The sequence below is a fragment of the Coptis chinensis genome, chromosome 5 (assembly GCF_015680905.1).
Source record: "Coptis chinensis isolate HL-2020 chromosome 5, ASM1568090v1, whole genome shotgun sequence".
Taxonomy (NCBI): Eukaryota; Viridiplantae; Streptophyta; class Magnoliopsida; order Ranunculales; family Ranunculaceae; genus Coptis; species Coptis chinensis.
Window position 1 is genome coordinate 90,421,648 of NC_141460.1, and position 21,178 is coordinate 90,442,825.

The window sequence follows — 21,178 nt, forward strand, 5'->3', positions numbered from 1 at the left end:
TGATAGGTAGATATGACCCTGATATTGTTTGTCTTTCAGAAACTAAAGTAGGCAGTGAAAGTATTAGTAGGATCGGTAGAATGATCAAGTACAAGGGGTGTTTCAGTGTCCCAGCGGTGGGGCGCAGTGGTGGTTTGGCTGTACTCTGGAAGGAGGATGTGGACTTGATCATCATGGGAGCTTTTCAGAACCAGGTGACAGGTAAACTAAATAATTATCTTAGTAATGAGTCTTGGTTTTTCTCCTTTGTGTATGGAGAACCTTTAGCTTGCAATAGACATAGAGTTTGGTCTGAGCTTAGGGATGTAGCTTCTCTGATCCCTGGGCCTTGGTGTTTGTTTGGGGATTTTAATGCTATTACATCTTTGGATGAAAAGATAGGGGGTAGAAGCAGTTTTAATAAAAGTATGGTCAAGTTCAACGAGCTGATTGATGACCTGGGGCTTATTGATATGGGGTTTAAGGGGGCCTAAGTTTACTTGGAATAATAATAGAGCCCCACAAGACCATATTTATGAAAGGTTAGATAGAGCCATGGCTAATGATGCTTGGCTTCTTTTGTTTTCTCATATGCAAGTCAATAATGTTGTGAATGCTACCTCTGATCATCTCTCCATTAATATTAATCTTAATACTAAAGATGCTAAAAAGTCTGAGCATGATAAACCCTTTAGATTTTTTAATATGTGGTTCTCGGATAAGTCCTGCATGTCTGTCATTGACACTACCTGGAATTCAATAACTCACAACATGCCGGATATGAATGTTATTCTTAAGCATAAGGTGACTCAACAACACCTTGGCATTTGGAATAAAAAAGTGTTTGGAAACATCTTCACCAATGTAAAAAGAGTGAATAAAGAGCTGGAGGAGGTGTTGAAAAACCCTTTTCTCCAGCCAACTATGAGAGAGCAAAGAAATTAAAATCTGACCTATTTGATTGGCTGAATAAATAAGAGAGCTTTTGGAAACAAAAATCCACCACCCATTGGTTGAAAGAAGGAGGAAGAAACACCAGATTCTTCCATCTGTCAACTATATATAGGAAGACGGAAGAACAGGATTGAGAAATTACTCAAACCTGATGGTAGCTGGAGTATGGGTAGTGCTGAAGTGGGGGAAAACATCAATACTTACTTCAGAGAGCTCTTTAGCTCTGACCATCCCACAAAGAATGACAGAATTCTCAATCTGTTCCATCCCTGCATCTCTGAGAAGGAGAATAGCATTCTGACTGGTGTGCCAACCAATGAAGACATCTGGAGAGTGGTTAGGAAGATGGGTCGTTTGAAGGCTCCTGGGCCTGATGGGTTTCAAGGGTGTTTCTATCAACAGGCTTGGGAGATAGTAGGGCCTAGTATCTCTGCCTTTGTGAAGGATTTCTTCATTAAAGGGATTTTGAATCCTACCTTTAATGAAACCTTTATTGCTCTCATTCCCAAGATGAGCAACCCTGAGGCTGTGGCTAATTTTAGACCTATTAGCCTCTGTAACTTCTGCTATAAGGTGATCTCTAAAATCCTTGCCAATAGGCTTAAAGGTCACCTGAATAAGATTGTCTCCCCTTTCCAGGGGGCTTTTATAAAAGGGAGAAACATTGGGGATAACACTGGTTTGGCCTGTGAATTGTTCCATCAAATGAAACACATGAAGGCTAGGAATAAAGGTTGGGTAGCCTTGAAAATGGACATGGCAAAAGCCTATGATAGGGCTGAGTGGTCTCTTATTGACAGTATTTTTGAGAGGCTGGGTTTTAATGTTAAATGGAGAAGCATGATTCAGCAATGCTTGTCTACTGTGACTTTTCAAGTTCTTCTTAATGGCAGCCCTCTCAACAAAATCAGTCCTACCAGAGGCCTCAGACAAGGGGACCCCCTGTCCCCTTACCTTTTTATTATCATGTCTAAGGCCTTGTCTAGGATGATTGCCAAGGCTGAGATGGAAGAGAAGATCCATGGGATCAAGATTAGAAGATCCTCTCCTTCTATTACTCATCTGCTATATGTGGATGATCTGATTCTTTTTACTAAAGGCAATCTTGAGGATGGAGGCTACCTCAAGAATATCCTCCAAGAGTACTGTGATGCTTCTGGTCAGAGCATCAATTTAGACAAGTCTAGTATGTTCTTTAGTAGAAATATTAATTTTAGAAATAAAATAAAGTTGAAAATTTTTTGAAGATGAAGGCTTTTGACCCAAAAGACAAGTATCTGGGGATTCATATCATGCTTTCACAAAAAAAGGCTGAGGACTTTGATTACCTTGTGGATAAAATACACAATAAGATCAAAAGTTGGAAGGCTAATGTCCTCTCACAAGCTGGTAGAGCTACCATGATCCAATCTGTGGTGCAAGCCACTCCCTTGTATGTTATGGCCACCTACATGCTCCCTGAGTCTACTTGTCAAAAGATAGACAGAGCATGTAGGAATTTCTTTTGGCATGACACTGAGGAATCAAAAAGTGTCCATACCATTGGGTGGGACAACTTATGTAAACCCAAGTCCCAAGGAGGATTAGGGTTCAGGAAGATGAAAGATATGAACCTAGCTATGCTATCCAAGCTGCCTTGGAAAGCAGCTACTGACATACACTCCATTTGGACAAAAACTCTAGCTAGCATATATGGAAAAAACTGGATTGGGGACATTTGGAAACCTCCTTGATATACCTCCTACTTTTGGAAAGGCATACATAAAACTTTTAATATGATAAGTGGAGGCTTGATCTGGGGGATACATAGTGGAACCTCCACTTCTATCCTAGATGATCATTGGTTCTGTATGAATGAAAAACCTAGGACTCTAAGGGAGTTAGGAGTGGAAAATTCCAACCTAAATAATCTCCATGTGGCTGATTTGTTTAAAGTGGATGGGTCTGGGTGGGATGAGGCTAAGCTTGTAGCCTGTCTCCCACCCCATCTGGTTATGAGAATAAAAGAAGTTATTGTGAGACCTTTGGGTCTTGGCAAGGATAAGATGGTGTGGAGTGAGGACAAGGCTGGGAAGTTTACTGTAAAATCTGCTTACAAATTTATTAGAAAGGAGAAAGAGGTAGGGCAGAGTTCTAGTTTCAATTCCCTGGACCTCTAAGCTCCTCCGAAAAAACAAACTACCAAAGAATGTTCAATTGTTCCTGTGGAAGGCATACATGTATGTCTTACCTATGGGGAACATGCTGGAAATGAGGAGAATGAAAGGGGACTTTGCTTACCCTCTGTGTTTTAAGACAACAGAGAATGATACACACTTGTTTTTTGAATGTGAGTGGTCTAGGGCCATGTGGTTCACCTCAGCTCTAGGGTTGAGAATGGAGAACCAAGGGAATAATAACAGCAAAGCTTGGGTCACTAAATTCATCAGGTGGTGCCACAGCAAGGACCAAGTGGAAGTGCAGGCTGACATCAAAGCTTGTTATCTAATGTACAACATATGGATAACAAGGAATGAAGCTAAGTTTGAACATAAGAGGCCTAATAGAGAAATAACTATAAGAAAAAGTGATATGGAGGCAGAGAAATGCTATGCAGGAGTGGCTGCAGAATGTCTGGAGAACAAGATCCCAAGTCTCCCTAGTTTCTTTTTAAAGCAAGATAAGAATTCTTCTCTAGATGCTCTATTTCCTATCATCTCTAATGACTGCATTATCATCAGGTTTGATGCTTCCTACAAGGCCACAAATCGATCGGATGGGTCAGCACCGCACCATTAAATGGGACAATGAAGGAAGGCAAGGTGGTAGGCAGTTATAGAAGAAGATATAAAGCTAGGTCGCCAGAAGAAGTTTGAAATGGAGGCAAAGAGGTGGCTATTTTGCTAGCAAAAGCTAAAGGGTGGAAGGAAGTGCTGATAGAAGGAGACTGTGCTGAGGTTATCAAAGCTCTGAACAGTCCATCATGCTCTTGGGCTTATGCATGTTTGAGGGATTATGTGATAAACCTAAGCTCCTCTTTTTTGTTTTGTAAGTATAGTTGGATCAGTAGGGTGGGTAACAGTGAGGCACATGAGCTTGCAAAATGGATCTACTATCAGCAGCTTGTGAGTCAACTACCACAATGTCTAGTGTCAAACAATGATGTGCCGATTATGATCTAGTTTTCTATGATATATATATAAGATATTATCGGAAAAAAAAAAGTCTGTACCTACAACGAGAAGTGCCATACATATATGCCTTAGATCGGGTTGCAATGTTGCATTGACTTTATATTGCAGAATATCTTCCATATGGTACACATTTAAAATGTGTTGTGTCAAGTATGGACCACTTACATCTCGCTTGCTTCGTGTCTTCATTAACTAATTACGTTCTCTCATTTCTTATCCAGTACGATTTTCCCTTTTCAGTTCCATGTATGATGTATCAAACTCTTCTCTAAAGCTTGAAAGTGAATATTTCAGTGCAGTACACAATAAAGTTGAGCTTTACCGAAAAAAAAACACGTAAGAAAGTTTGAGATTATTTCTTTGAGATTGGATTGATTGGGAAACTTCAAATTCAAGGACCACATGTGTTATGTATGTTCTTGCTTGCAAAGTTGTAACTCAATGGTTAAATGCCCTGTATCGTATTGTCTAATAGCACTATAACAGTAGTATAATGCAAAGTAGATTTTATAAACTTAATTTCAACTGGAAATTAACAAATACATACAAACTCATGTGGACACTAAAAGTAGAAAGACAAAAAGTATCAACTTCACCGACCCAAACACTAACACTGGGGTTTATGAATATATGAATGGTATGATAGATTAGATGATAATTATCAAATGATTGCTGCTAATGGTAGCGGTTACAATGAATATTTAAGCTCTTAATAAAAAGAAAATACCTGTACTAGGAAGCTTTGATGCTATTAATCATTTAATTGTCATCTAAACAATCCTCCAATCTACACAAATCCGTGAGGCAGGTAAATAGTGATACCCTAATTAGACAAATCAATTATTTTCGGCAGAGGTGCACCAGTGCAACTCTTTTAAGTACGAGAATTATGTCCTTTTTACATAGGTGCAACCGTGCAAACTAACTCTATTTCGACTTCGAGTGAAACAGAGAGATTGATTAGCGAAAACAAAAAACGAGAGCGAAGCAGAGAGATTCATGATCACACATTCAGACGTGGGTCAGAGTTAGAAACCAGAAAACAGAGACGGAACGAACTTTTTCTCTTCATTATGAACGAAACAAAACAGTCTCTCCACTCTCCACTCTCCACTCTCCACTCTCACTCATCTTCTTACATTTCTTCATTTCAGAGTCAAGAAAAAGAGAGAAGATGATTCAACACTTGTGTACAACTCATTCCTGGACTGCCCCTCGTATTTCAACTTCCAATACAAAACCTTGTTCACCTTCTTCTTCTTCTAAACGGTAATCTTGAAGCTTTCAATAGTTCTATATTGTAGATTTCTATTCATTTCTTTGTTTTGTTTTCAGAAAGTTCCTGCCACTTACTTGGTGGTTCATGAGGTCTCCAGTTCTGAGATGCAGCACAGGCAACATAAGTGAGATTTCAGACTCTTTTTGAAATGCATAAAACTACAATATAAGATTTTGCACAAGGCATTATATATAATCATTTATGTTGAAAGTCTTGTGACATGATAGTGGCCTGCCCACTTTAGTCCTATGTGGCTTGTGTCAGGGTTAACTATTTTTAGTGACTATAAATTTTGGTGACTGGCCTGTGTTAGTGACTTTATGTACATTGTGTTGTAAAGTGATAAAAGAAAATAATAGAAGACAAAGACAGAATAACAGGTAATAACCAAGGCGCGGATTAGGCTGTCCTTAAGGAAAGATTTCGCCCCTTCCAATGGTGCAGAAAGGCAACAGGCGCCTTCCCTCACAGATTCAATGGTTAACAAAAGAAGACTTTGACTTTGCACTAGAATAGACTACCCTCTAGAGCAAAGAATATAACTCTCTCCTGGGCTTTGTGAGAATAGAATAGAAGAAGAAGAATAAGACAAGTACTGGTTTCTGTATATAGTGGATAGAAGAAGAAGAAGAATAAGACAAGTACTGGTTTCTGTATATAGTGGATAGAAGGTTGTCGATTTCTGTAATCTCTATGCGTCTGGTCTGTAAAGGATTTTCTGGTGTCTCGAGTTCTAACTCCTATCTCTCTCTACATCTGTGATCTCTCCCTTTATGGACAAACAAGTTTAGACAATTGGTAAGCCGCTACCCACTAGACAATAAGCCCAAGCCCAAGCCCAAGCCCGAACCCGCCGAGTGCGGGCGCGCGTGTGGTTTTGGGTGAGTCATCCCTCCTAACACAAAAGCCTTTGTACCCTAAGGGCACGCCCTTATGATGGAGGGATTTCTCATATACCTCACTTGCTAGTGGTGGTTCACCAATGTGGGACTAAACACAATACACTAAAGTGGAGAGAACACACATAGTTCATTTCCTCCACTTTGCACACACACACACAAGTATTTTGAAATACTCTTAGAGATTCCAACAATCCCCCACTATTTCAAAATACTAATAGTCCCCCACTATTTTGGAATAGGATATTACAAAAAGAAAAAAATATAACGGTTAACGAAATGCCGTTAGAGAGAATCGAAAAAACAATGCATAAGATAATCGGTGCTTTTCGCTTGAAACCAAAACCATAGGATAACATGTTTTATAATACGTGAAAGTGGTGGATTAAAAAATCTTTGAACCAACATTCCTTTGTAGTAAAATAGAGCACATGCACCCACATTGTTCTTTCATTATATGTCCGTTTTCGTGTGTCAAGCGCTTTTGGCCCTGATACCTCAGTGTTCCTTGAATGCTCTAGAGTACTTGCCTGAATACTCATAAGAACCGACCCAGTTCTACATTCACGTAGGTGGATATCCATCAAGTGTACAGAGCAGTTTAGAATACACTATCTCATAAAAAAAATAATGGACTATGGATTCCATTAAGAGTAAGATAACTCATCATTTCTCATTGCAATTCAAGTTATACAAAGTATACAATAATGCTATCTAGTCATAGGTGGGACGTCTCAAAGAAAGACAATAGCATACCAGAGAGACGAGGTGACTTGTTTTTCCCTTTGAACCTACTTCATGGGATCTCCAATCACATAGGTGGAGTTGCCGTCAGTTGTCAAGTACATTCAACATGAAAAGACTACTGTTATTACAATAACCTTTACCAACAAAACCCTCATTCTTTGTCAGAACAAACTTGTCACTCTCAAAAGTCACTTTGACCTTTTTTCCCAAAGAAGGACCACGTAAATCGATTCTCGAAATCTCTCGTGAACATGAAGAACATTACTAAGTGAAAAGGGTTTTCCCCGGTTAACTTCGAAGAATCTTGTCCGTTCTTTCAACAGAAACGGACCTAGAGTCACCCATATAGACCTTTTCATCTTTCACTAGTATGTAGTCCGGTAGGCTTCAACATTACCACGACGTGGTGGGTGACACCGAGAATCTAGTATTGATTCTTCTTCCCAAAGGGCCATGAACACTTGTGACACCACAACAAAGAATAATATCATCTCCCTCAACTAGATTAGCATTGGGAAGATCATCGTCTTTTCTTTGTATGCGACCGAAAAGCCCTATGTCGGGTTTACCACAAACATAACAATTTCCATTGCCCGCATACCACTCTTTTTAAAGAAGTGCCTTTGACTTTGAAATTCTTATTTTTGTTGTATTTCCGCTTTTAGAGGTTTTGTTAGATTTGTTTGGGATTACTTTCAATGATATTGGCTTTAGAATGGAATTCCTTAGACAACACCTCATCCCGAAGTCTTGTTCTTTTCTCTATGTGAATGTGAATGATCACATCCTCGAGGGTCATCGCTGCTTATGCTTCATACTATTTTTATAGTGTTTCCAAGACTCCTGGGGAGTTTCTCAATCAAACATCCAAAGAACAAAGGTTTTGGGTAAATTAATATTCTCAGTTTTCAAATCATTAATCAGCACATGATAATCATGGATTTGAGACGTTACATCTCTATCCTCTCTCAAATGGAACTTTAGAAAAGTCCCAATAGCATATTTCTGAGTACCAACATCCTCTATTATGTATTTCTTGTTCAAACTCTCCCATATATCATGTGCATTCTTATTTAAACAATAAATATCAAAAATTTCATTGGACAAGGTACTCAAAATAGCATGACGACATACCTTATTCCCATTGAGCCAAGCAGTTTGATTTCTTTCGAAATCATTAGAACCCTCCATGGGTGCTGTATCAGTGAGATACTTTGCATAGTTGAGTACATCTAGGGCTATGAACACCCTTTCTCTCCATTGCTTGAAGTGTGAACCGTTGAAGGATTCAATCTTTGACACATTGGGTAAGTTGCGAGCATTCAGTAGAGGTGCAACATCTCTCATAGACGAAGTAACTTCCATGACTCCAGAATTGGTTTATTTGATCGGCGTGGTGTCAACAGGTGTAGACATCTTGATCTTTCCTTAAGATTGTTGTAAAGTGATAAAAGAAAACAATAGAAGACAAGGACAGAATAACAGGTAATAACCAAGGCGCGGATTAGGCTGTCTTTAAGGAAAGATTTCGCCCCTTCTAATGGTGCAGAAAGGCAACAGTGGCGTCTTCCTCACAGGATTCAATGGTTAATAGCAGCCTGACTTTGCATTAGAATAGACTACCCTCAGAACGAAGAATATAACTCTCTCAAGGCCGACAAGAATAAAGAAGAAGAATAAGACAAGTACTGGTTTCTGTATATGGTGGATAGAAGGTTGTCGATTTCTGTAATCTCTATGCGTCTGGTCTGTAAAGGATTTTCTGGTGTCTCGAGTTCTAACTCCTATCTCTCTCTACGTCTGTGATCTCTCCCTCTATGGACACATCAGTGTTTATATAGAGGTATGATCGGTTACCAGATGGGAGAAGGACACCTCTAACTCTAGCCGAAACTTGCTGCAAAAGCAAAACAAGTTTAGACAATTGGTAAGCCACTACCCACTAGACAATAAGCCCCGAGCCGAACCCGAATCCGGTCGGGGCGGGGGGGGCGCGTGTGTGGCTTTGGGTGAGTCCTCCCTCTTAACACAAAAGCCTTTGTACCCTAAGGGCACCCCCTTATGATGGAGAGATTTCTCATATACCTCACTTGCTAGTGGTGGTTCACCAATGTGGGACTAAACACAATGCACTAAAGTGGAGAGAACACACATAGTTCATCTCCTCCACTTTGCACACACACACAAGTATTTTGAAATACTCTTGGAGATTCCAACACATTGTTCTAATAAACTATAGTTATCTTTTGCCAGCAAACTTTGACATCCGTTCTTGGAGGACATGGTGTAGGACAGAGATCTTTTCAGTTTCAAATGCTACAGAAGCAGGATCATCTAAATTAGGCGTAGAAAATAGTCTAAAGGTGAACTACATTGCACTTGAAGGACATACGGTTATGAAAATGTATCCTAAATTTAAGAAGGATAATTTGATATAGCTTTTATTGTTGGGTTGATTTTGTATATTCTGTTTCACGGGTAAAATCTTATGCTAGTTTACTAAGAAATTCAGCAGCTTAGTATTGACCGTCGTTTGGTATTGCAGAAGTAGATGGAGGTGGAATTAGTAACTAAAACCAAGAGAAAGAAAATGAAAGTAAAATGCCAAATTGATCAAAGTATAAAAGTAAAGAACACGTTTGAGTTGACAGTACAGTAAATATCCATCTTTACTTAAATTTCTTTACATTCGTTGTTTCTGATGGTTTACTTAAATTTCTTTACATTCGTTTAACAGGATAAGCAAGTATATATATACAATTATAGATATAACCATAGTACAAAATATCCCGATATATCGCGATATTTGGGGATATCTATCCAGATTTCAGAAAAAGATATATAAATATCACGATATGTACAGAGATATATACGACTGCAAATATCAGTAATATTTCGATGATATTTTGCGATATTTTGCGATATTTTATATATATAACAATTTTATTTAATATTTACCATTATATTTCAAATAAATATAAATAGTGTATCATGATATATGAAGAAATATCCACAATATCTACGATATTTGTCGATATTTTGAATATATTCACGATATTTGCATGTGGAACAATGTCAAATATCCCCAAAGAGGGGGATATATCCACGATACATATCCAGAAATTGAATATCGATAAATACCTATATCCGGATATTTTGTACTATGGATATAACTATATGAAAATTTAGAGCATTTCTAGGTGGTAGTATCACCTCCCAAAATTTTCAAATTTGCTTTCAAAACTCGGAATTTCGCAGAAATGCAAATCCTGTCTACCCGCAACTTTGGGATTTTCGGATGCGGAACCACAGTGGTAATGTCACACGCCATTGCAAATGTCGTCCCAATTTTTTTTTTTGACTTTGACCAGCACACCGCGTTAGTGGTATTGTCCCGCGACATTAGCAGCGTGAGTTATTTTTTTTTACTTTTTCAATTTAGTGCGATAGTGGAAATGTCGCATGAGTTTTTTTTTTCAACTTGGGGCGACAGTGGTAATGTCGCGCGGCAGTTTCAATGTCGTGCAATGTAGCCCTATTCCAAATTTGTGAATGATATTTGCGACCACTTAGAATTGGTCAAAATTTGCAACCAATTTCTCTAAATTTTGCCTTCAAATTTGAAATAAATACTACCACCACCTAGAGATGTTCTTAGTAGTGATTTCGTATTAGTAGTAGCAGATCAATATATAATATGGCTGTGATCGGTGTCAGTCGTGTTACCAAGCTAGAAACAGAAATTGATAGCTCAATCCTAGCAGCTTGTAGTATATTATTTTACAGCTTATGCAGGGTGGACAGGCTGGAATACTTATTGGATTTATGTCATCCTACTACCTATTCAAATTTACAGTGTTAAACTCTCTGCCTGCATTGACGAAGATGGTTGTGAGCTTACTTCCCGTAGTACTTGAAGGTTCTATGAAAGGAAGCTTGCCTTTTGCTTGTATATCTAATTCCGTGAATAAACCTGTGCCTCTTCAACTGGATCTGTCCTTGCCACCATTTCAAGGTGTTAGATGGAATTTCGCGCGCCTATTTTATTTAGTGAACAGTCAACTTGACAGAAATATCGCCACGTAAGTGACAGTCAATTCAGTATTGTTTGTATTAACCTTCATATTTTGTTGATCTAGTCAAGAACTGGTGTGCGGTTCTGATTGTTTTTTTCTCTGAGTGGGTATTACCATAACCTTGAAGGACATGTTGTTTTTTTCTACTTGGGGAGGCTGGTCCTATGCAATTTTGCTTCTACATTGTAAATCTCTTTTTGGTTAATTGTGCTCTTAAGTCCTCCACATAGTTATTTGAATCTTTTATAAAAAGATAATTATCCTATGCTCTCTTTTAACTCCAAGGCCTCTACTTATATATATCCTTCTAGTAGACCTGATCATTCACATTGGTGTTCATTCAGGTTCTTTCTCGTGCTCTTCGTAGCATGCTTCTCATTTGTAATTATTGGAGGTTTTCTATTTTACAAGTTCAGGTAATTATCTTTCATATGACATAACTGACAACAAGAGGATTTTAGTTTACTTGCCCTTTAGCACATTTCCCCTTTTCTGATTTCTCTTCTTTCATTGTCTCTACACCGAGATGGTGCATCTAGTTCTGGTATGTTTCTTCTAATTAGGAAAGTTTCTTTGTCAAATAACTCAGGAATCATTCACAACCACTTGAGGACTGCTTTTGGGAAGCTTGGGCCTGCCTATGTTCATCATCGACTCACTTAAAAGTATGCATTGTTATAACAGGAAGATGTTGGCATTCGTGATTTGTAAGTTGACATTACTTTTCTATTGATAATATCACCGTTTTCTTATACCGCAGCAAAGGACACGTGTTGAACGTATTCTTGGTTTTGTCCTTGCTATATGGGGCATATTATTCTATTCCCGCTTACTCAGCACAATGACAGAACAGTTCAGGGTAATAAGCTTTTATTAGTACATTTCTCAAAAAAGAATTGTTTCTCTAATAACTTTAGAATGACATCTTATGTTTACGATGACAGAGTAATATGCAAAAGGTCAGGGAAGGAGTACAAATGCAAGTTATGGAAACAGATCATATTATCATATGTGGAGTAAATAGTCATCTAAGCTATGTACTGATGCAGCTAAATAAGTATCACGAATTTTCAGTCCGTCTAGGTACTGCCAAAGCTAGGTAATAAGATCTTGATTCATATATTATAGTGAATGAATTGCTTGACCAAGTACCTTCCATGATTCAGTTTTTTAAATTCTTTGCATTTTATACCACAGGAGGCAAAGGATTCTTCTCTTATCTGATATTCCAAGGAAGCAGATGGACAAGATTGCAGACAATGTCGCGAAAGATTTAAAGCATATTGATGTTCTTACCAAGAGGTAAGGGTGGAATTTGAGCTAATCAAGCCGAACTTCACTATTCTCAAGCTTGGCTCGTTTATTAAGCGAGCTTTGAAAAAAGCTCAAGCTTGGCTCATATAATATATGAACGAGCCCGAGCTGAGCCTAGCCCGAGTAGTTTGCTTATCGAGACGAGCTTCATCAAGCTCGTTTGTTACATGAGCTATAATATAGGCTCAAGCTTGGCTCATTTATTAAATGAACGAGTTCGAGTCGAGCTAAACGAGCCGAGCCCGAGCCGCTCGACTCAAATTCCACCCTTACCAAGAGGTTGCTCCATTTATCTCTGTTGTAGTGCCTAATTCTGTGGTGCATGGGGTTTGTTGCTCCCACCAGGTGTATAACTTTTCTACTTTGGTAGCGTTTCATATCTACAATTCGTCTGAAGAAGGGAGGACCTCATTCTACCCCGAGTTCATTGTCAGAACATTATTAGATAAACTTTGTTTTATTCAGTAGTTTTTTTTTTTTTTTTTTTTTAATATCTTTAAAGGCAAACAAAATTTCATTGATGTAAGTGACTTGCACAGCAAGCAAGAGATGGAATTTATAAACTTCCATCTCACTCTCCCTTAGCAAGTCACTAAGGGGAGCATGACAACCCAAATCGATTGTAAATGCTTTTGTTAATCACTCTTTGTTCATTCTATTGGTCTCAGTTGTAGCAAATCTTGGTTCACTGTGTCTTACTCGTTTTTTTGGCTTCTTCAGTTGCAGCCTTAGCTTGACAAAATCCTTTGAAAGAGCAGCTGCTGATAAGGCACGTTCTGTTATTATATTGCCTGCAAAGGGAGATAGGTAAGATTTGAACCTAGAACAGTTTCTTTTTGTGTTTACTTGAAGGGCTCTGGGCCTCTGCCTGAAGACTCTTAAACCAGTTTGAAAGTCATATATTAGTATTGTCTCTGCGAACCACAACTCCAATTAATAGAGGTGATTATTTTTAATCAAAGTGTGGACTTCTCAAGGCTAGAGTGACAATTTTAACCCTGTGAACTTGATGGAAGTCTTAAACTTAAAACAAATTATCTATCTTTTAGTTTTAGGTGATTTTAGAAGTGTGGAAAGGTACAGCAGCTTCAGCCACAAAATAAAGCGTCTTCCAATTGAATAGTTAACTTCTATATAGAGCGAGTATGCGAACAAGTGGTTATGTACAATTTCAAACCAAACAAATGATATGCTTCCTTGCGAAAAGTTAAACTAACATGTATATAACTAATATAAGTAATGAAGATGTTACTGAATCTTAACAGGAGTAGGTTACATTTAAGTTCTCTCTCAAATCTTCGAACTATATTTGGTGGTCATATTGTATCTTCATCCAAACCGTGGTCTTCCACACGTACTGTGAGTTTTTAACATCTATGAAATTGATGTTGACATGAATGCATTTCATTTTCTATTAGCTCTTCAAGCTCTTCCAGAATAGGCAGAGTTTCTTTATTACCCTTGGCCAGGACGATTTTCACTCATCTTTTATGAATTATTGAGGTTAAATAGTTTCATAAAAAAAAAATCGTTTATGATTCTCTATGATTCAGGTATGAAGTTGATACAGATGCATTTCTCTCTGTATTGGCCCTTCAGCCTCTCCCAGAAATGGCTGCTATTCCCACCATTGTTGAGGTATGCTACTAAGGGTATGGCACTTATGTCCCTTCTTTCACTGATCTACAAAAAAAAAGTTGTCTATACTTTTCATGGATGGAACCAAAATAATGTGTCTAAATTCTAATTGTAGGTTTCAAACTCCAGTACATGTGAGCTTTTGAAATCCATTTCAGGGTTGAAGGTTGAGCCAGTTGAAAACGTTGCATCGAAGTTATTTGTTCAATGCTCTCGGCAAAAGGGGCTCATAAAGATCTACAGACATTTGCTTAATTATCGGCATGATATCCATTCCAGATCAGGCAACTTTTAGATTGTAATTATTCTGTTTGTCTTAATGAGCACTAGATTTCATGGGTAACTAGGATACACTTCTGCTTGTTTAACTTTTATGTACTTGTGAATTTTATATTATTTTTCCAATTTATCTCATTTATATACCTATGAAGCACGTATACTAAGTACATCTCCACTTTCCAGTACAACATTTGACATAATGTTGGTGAAGAGTCATATTCTTTATGAGATCTTGAGGAGTACTTGCAGTAGATATATATGCTTCTAGATATTGTGTTGTAGTTAATTTTTGGCAAAATGTAATATGCTTCTAAATCTTGAGCTAATATTGAGCTGGCTTGTTGAGTTGGAAACTCTTGCTGTGCTACACTTTTTCAGATTGGCAGAATCTGACCTCTAAATTCTGTGAGATGAGCGTGTTAAGGGGTGCCGACCTGGTTGTGATGCCTTTGTTTGGATGCCGATTTTATGTACACCCTGTCTTGGATGTATGGTTATATACTTATATGATTTCTCCACCAATAAAATTTTCAATTAAAGAAGCACTTCTGTAAATCAGAGTTTCAGTTTTTCATATATGTTATTTTGTTTGATGGGTGAAATTTATGAGGGTGGTGGGGTGATTTTGATGTTGAACCAGGTCTGTGGCAATACCCACGAAACTTTTGAGTAGTCTATCTGGACCTAATACTCTAAGAGACTCAGATCTGTCCAGAGTCCAGACAGTTAAGCTGACTACACTATACATTGAAAAAACAAGAACAAAATAAAATATGGCGCCATTCATTCAATCGATAATATTCATTTGAAGTAGTTCTACATTTTGCTTTCATTCCTAGAATTCAGACACAACACAACTTGTTACGTTCACTTAATGGGAGCAGTGCTGTTTCTAATCGTTGAAGCTTTTATTGTATTGTGTTGGCTAGAAAGGTTTCTGAACAGGCACTGTGCATGCTTAAAAACACTCGTTTACCGGAATGTCCTCGCTAAACGCTTTAGAAACCAGTCCAAATGCCACACTCCGTTAATGTGGATTACATAAAGGTAATCCATCTGTAACCACTCAATAAGTCCAATCCCAGACTGCAACCAACGTAGCAAGGAGATAATTTTACTTGCTATAGAAGCTGTCTCAACTCTAGACGTGAAAATGATACTGTCAGTAAATGGTTACTGTACGATGTATTCATCCTATTTTGATCTATCTTTTGTGTAAGGTGTGGCCAATATGGTCGGCAGTCAATGTCATGATGAGTTTTTGTACACTTGAGATTACTAACAATGTTTCTCTCATCTAGTCATTTCATCTGTAATATCTGCGAATTTTCTAATGCTTGATTTTTTACTTTCTTCAGAGAATGTATTCCATCTTTGTGGCTTTCCTTATTTAGCAGGACTTAAATATAAGACTATAAGACTTGGTTTCAAGGAGGTTTGTTCCTTCGTAATCTAGTCACTAAAGAGAAGCGATATTTTGTTTTATTGAACTGATACTTCTTTTATATTTGTTAACTTGCAGGCTGTTGTTTGTGGTCTTTATAGAAGTGGGAAGATATACTTCCATCCAAATGATGAGGAAGTACTGGAGCAAACTGATAAAGCAAGTTATTTTAAATTCTCTAGCAATATTTTAGCATCAGACTGCTCTAATTACACAGACAAAAGTAGTACTGGTAGATTGAATTTTGAGGATATGCATAGTTTCAAAGTTATTGGTTGGATTATAATAACATTCAGTTGCAAGGTTTGAAATATTACTACAGGTTGTGCATTTTTTTTTGAAAGCTATTTTGAGTAGCATGCTCAGGCTGCACAAAAGCCTCTCTTGTCTATATGTATTTCAATGATTGTATTTCAATCATTGAATGAGCATCCTGATTGGTCTGTCTATATGTGTCAATATGTATTTCAATGATTGTGCAAGTCTTCCCTTAATATATTTGCACTGACAAAAGAGAATGCTATAATTGCTAAAATTCATGAATTGGAAGACATATTTCAATGCCAGCATCTTTGTGTCCGATATGAAACGCATTTTAGGCGAGATAGCTTGTAAGAGAAAAGATTGGAAAAATTAGTTTCATGATAGTGGTTCCTCAGCCCCCCACCCCCCCCTCCCTAGAAAGTGAATGGAGCTCCTAATTATTCGATTCCTGAAACTGTTTCAATTGTTTCACATAGGTTTTGTTCATTGCACCTGTAGATGGGAAAAGAAACCCACAGGTTGTGTTTTCCAACGTTGTAGATGGTGAAACTTTAACCTCTTCAGAGCCTTTAATCTTAGAAGATCACTCTGCTGAACATATCATGGAATTGAAAAGAGCACGGGTTGTTAACACAGTTCGGCGACCTCTAAAATCAGGTTTAAAGGTATTACTTCATTATGTATGTACTGACTCAGTTATCATATGCTTGGAAGATATGTAAAGTAATATTTTCCTATAAATTGTGCGTGTATGTAGGCATCAGATTTGAGTTTTGGACCGAAAGAGCACATACTTATGCTTGGATGGCGTCCAGATGTTATTGAAATGATCCGTGAATATGAAAATTATGTTGGACCTGGAAGCATACTGGTATGGTCTTAAAGGCACTAAATAATCTTCTTGTTGTGTCCTGTAGCACCCCTGTATAAGCATTTGCACCTGTACGTCACAAGGCTTTTAGTTTGATCTATGAGTGATATAAGGAAGAGGAAGAGGAACAGGGACAGGAACACAAGTTGTTTACCTGTTTTGTAAATTTATTTACATCTTATGCATTAGAAGCTCTTGATCACTTTATATATGGAGAAAGCATCTGTGTCTAATGCTCTATTATCCACATGTCCACTTCTGCTCTCCCGGTTTAGTTTTCTTTAACCAGATTTCGTGTTAGCTGGTGTTATAAGGTGGTCATTGAAGAACAAAAATACCATTCTTGGCTACTTGCAACTAAGTAGTGAAAGTAGTCCTATGGAAAAGGGAAATTACATACGATCCGGCATTACTGTGTTACTATGTGCGTACAGTAGCTGCTCTCCTTTGGGTGATGGTCCTATAAACTTAAATTATCAATCGCTTTTACCTTTTTGTTGCTAGGTTTTGATATCATAATATTGTTATTGGTACTGTGTGTCACTATATTGTCATATTTAATAATATGTAAGTTATGGTCGTTGTAGAACCAAAAATATTTGGCGACATTCAGATGCTGAAATTTGGAAGGCAGTGGGGTAGTAGTGTCGACAAACAGCAGAGGAGAATTCTGGAATTAAATGGATGATAGGGAGAAGAGGATGGAGGAGAGTAGATATGTCATATGTGGGCGGAAGGTAGGAAGGAGTTTGATGATATTGAGGATGACGAAGATTAAGCCAAGCTTGATCTCAAATATCCAGCGAGGAATTCTAGGAGGAGAGGATTGACTTTGAATAATGTGGAAGCTGGAAAGATGGTGGAGGGAGGAACAGCGTGGTGGAAGCAGCGGGAGGCCTGGTGTCTGTACCATGGATCTGTGCTGCATTAATGCTTCTCCTTATTGCTTTTCTTGTTTCTTTGTGATCTTTCTTGTTGCTGGGTTGGGTAGGTTAATAGGTTAATCAGGGATTATTGGGTTTATGGTCCTAGAAGATCAGTTTCTGGGATAATAATCTTGCGTTCATATCAATATATAATCTTATCTTTTTCTGATAAAAAATGGTGAAGGACTAAATCTTAAACCTAGAACTTTTTGTTCATTATTTTGAAGACTAGAACTATAACAATCATAAGACCTAGTGGCTAGTGTTCTAGTTCATGGAGAAAAGTTTTTGGAGAGGAGTTTTAGTAAACTTCATTAAGTTTTTTTATGGGGACGGTTATAGGAACTCCACCTTATGTAGTTCTGAAAGAACTCCACCACCAAAAAAGTGGACTTAATAGTGTATGCATGAAGTATTCTCATGTTGTTTTGGTTACATCTGTAATTTGCAGGAAATTTTATCTGATGAGCCTTTGGAAGAGAGAGTCAAGGCTACTAAGCTTGTGGGTCAAGATAAACTGAAAAACATACGGGTCTCTCATAGGGTATTGTCTTTGTTGTACCTTTTTATGTCACTAACAAATTCATTAAACTGTAGTCCTTTAGTTCAGCTCTTACATTTTGGGCAGATTGGGAACCGCATGAGCTATGATGTCTTGAAGGAAGCGATACTGGATATCCAAAATTCTTTCAAGAAACAGGAGGAAGTCCCCTTCTCCATTGCTGTCATATCAGATACGAAGTGGCTTCATGAAGGTAATTATTTTGAGGATTTTTTGTAGTCTGGAAGTAGCCTTGGATTGACATATTCTTTTTGCAGATCCATCAAGAGGAGACAAGCAGGCTGCATATTCTCTTCTTCTTGCTGAAAATATATGCAATAAATATGGCGTGAAGGTACATGTTTCATTTTAAATGGTGTCAATCATCATTCCAAAGTATAGCTCATGCCAAGTACATGCTAATTAAAGGCTCGATGCATAACTATGTCTCTCAACAGTCATATAACTATGATCCTCGATTATCTCAAAATCTATTAGTTTGTGTATTAAGTTGAGAAATTTAGTATAGTCCCACAAAAGATGTTAAAAGCCCTGCAGTATAGTCTAAAATGTTCATGGGATTCTCCACTCATCACCAATTGGTTTTGTGTTGGATTTTGGGGTTGCTCCATTCCAGTCGGTTTTGATTTGGATCATCCAAATATAGGATGGTATAATAGCAGGATATTGTGTTAGGCCAATAGCCGTCATACATAATCCCACAAAATTAAGTTAATCCACGTGTTTGGCTCAATTTATGCCACATGTGAGGGACATGTTGAGATGCAGTCCCACGTCATTCTTTTAAAACGTTGCATCACAATATTTAAAGTAGTAGGGAAGCTCCATTAATTTCGAATTGGTTTTAAGTTGGATGCTCCAAATGTAAGACTGATTTGTCTTAAAAGGACATTTTTTTTTGGACATACTGTGGTGCTACATATCCTAGCGCACCATATATAGACTGAATTCTTTACCTTTTACATAGCCATGCGAATTAGTTAGTTCAATGCTTCCCCTTCTATATAGAATTTATGCACCAGATTGAAATATAATAAAGAAAATGAAAATAAATGATACCCTACTACTTCTAAGACTTTCCAGATCTCAGTAAACTATGTTTCGCCTAATTCTCTGAAGTTCTACATTTCAAAGTCCTTTAGGTCTTCACACTTTCACAGTAAGCTTGGTGCAGCAACCACCACAACACAAAACGAAATTTGTTTAATAATATTAAATGAAAAGAGGGTCGCAACCTTGTAGCTTTGGTTTTTAAAAGGTGGACACATTTATTTGTTAGCATGTACGTATCTTTGTCTTTCATGTAGTAAATTTGCAAATCAATGACTGCAGGTTGAAAACTTAGTTGCTGAAATTGCTGACACTAAATTGGGAAAACAAGTAATTCTTCCCCATCCAATTAAGTTTTGAAAGTGATATATTTATTTCCATGTTTATGGTATTAATAAAATCTGTATCTTCTATTGCAATGGAAACAGATTACAAGGATTAAGCCATCCCTGACGTACATTGCGGCAGAGGAAGTAATGGGCCTCATCACTGCTCAAGGTCTTAATTTTATTACTGTTTTCCGGGGATACACATAGAAAATTGCATACATAACTTTGTCTTTATCTGGGTATGTATGCCTCGAAATTAGACGTGAGAAGCCAGATTTAAACTAAAATTACTTGTTATGTGACAGTGGCAGAGAATTGTGAGCTGAATAAGGTCTGGAAAGATATACTCGATGCAGAGGGAGATGAAATTTATGTCAAGGTGAACTCTATCACAATGTGGTTGTTGCATAAATATTTTAAAAGTGAATGCGTAAATTCAATGAGATTTTTCTCAGTATGTAAACATAGAAAATGATCGTACTGGGTCATGTAGCAACTAACAATTGTAGGGACTTTGACAAGTTTTATTCTGAGATGAAATACTTATATGGATCTCCATCTTTAATTTATTTCCTTCGTCTCACAAAATGAGTTGATAGCAAACTACTTTGCGTGATACTAGCTGTAATACTGATTTCAGGAGCTGCACTTAGTATGTTATATTGATAAACCTAATATTTCTCTTGAACACAATAGGCAGAAGTAAAGAGAGTTAAGATTATTCTTTCGAACCAAACAATCAATATTTAATAATCTTGTCAGCATACAAGCTCCAACACTTGTATCCACGTATGTGCCTTAGGTAGCTAACAGTCCCACATGTTACTGATGCCTTGCATAGTTGCATGTATCTGTTTTTGCTTACAGGATATTTGCCTTTATATGAAAGAAGGGGAAAATCCATCATTTTTGGAATTCTCCGAGCGAGCAAATTTGAGGCGAGAAGTTGCCATAGGTTATGTGAAAAACAACAAGAAGGTAGACTTTCTGTTCCTTATTTTAGTTTTTTTTCCTCTGTTTTTTTTATCAAAAGATAGCTCTCAATCTGATCTCTATTCAATTGACATGCTTGTGTTCTCATTCACCCTTGTTGTGACAGGTCATAAATCCAGCTCCCAAAACGCAGCCCCTCTCCCTTGAAATGTCTGATTCACTAATTGTAATATCAGAATTTCAATATTATTCGGCATGAAGCTGCATTCGAATTCATGTACTATAACTTCTTGTCCAGGGACCCATCAAGCTTATTTGAGTGTACGATCCTTCTTCATTTTCTGTCATGTAGAAACTTCTTGTCCATAAAAGGGAAAAGATGCTGTAGATACTAGAAAAATGATACGAAACTAATAATAGTCTGCAGGTCTTCCACAGCCAAACAAAAGTATTGTCTTTCT

General features: G+C 37.6%; 1 protein-coding gene across 1 annotated transcript; it reads left to right on the plus strand.

Moving 5' to 3' along the window:
* The first annotated feature begins 5,020 nt into the window (after positions 1-5,020).
* LOC147499960 (putative ion channel POLLUX-like 2) lies at positions 5,021-21,041 on the plus strand. The gene is made up of 25 exons (XM_086561705.1): positions 5,021-5,375; positions 5,442-5,509; positions 9,285-9,394; positions 10,818-11,113; positions 11,452-11,523; positions 11,697-11,772; positions 11,868-11,966; positions 12,052-12,206; positions 12,305-12,409; positions 13,142-13,228; positions 13,975-14,059; positions 14,175-14,320; positions 14,576-14,577; positions 15,697-15,773; positions 15,861-15,941; positions 16,523-16,711; positions 16,804-16,917; positions 18,295-18,387; positions 18,472-18,598; positions 18,663-18,739; positions 19,738-19,785; positions 19,884-19,953; positions 20,090-20,163; positions 20,652-20,762; positions 20,884-21,041. The coding sequence occupies exons 1-25, from the start codon at positions 5,281-5,283 to the stop codon at positions 20,974-20,976; spliced, it is 2,550 nt and encodes an 849-aa protein (XP_086417831.1). The 5' UTR covers positions 5,021-5,280; the 3' UTR covers positions 20,977-21,041.
* Positions 21,042-21,178: the final 137 nt, after the last annotated feature.

What these genes read in the sequence shown, in the direction of transcription:
- LOC147499960 (XM_086561705.1), top strand. Translation starts at nt 5,281, where the DNA reads ATGATTCAACACTTGTGTACAACTCATTCCTGGACTGCCCCTCGTATT. An exon ending in ATGCAGCACAGGCAACATAA is followed by an intron (nt 5,510 to 9,284) that starts GTGAGATTTCAG and finishes ATCTTTTGCCAG; the next exon opens with CAAACTTTGACATCCGTTCT. An exon ending in TACGAAGTGGCTTCATGAAG is followed by an intron (nt 18,599 to 18,662) that starts GTAATTATTTTG and finishes TTCTTTTTGCAG; the next exon opens with ATCCATCAAGAGGAGACAAG.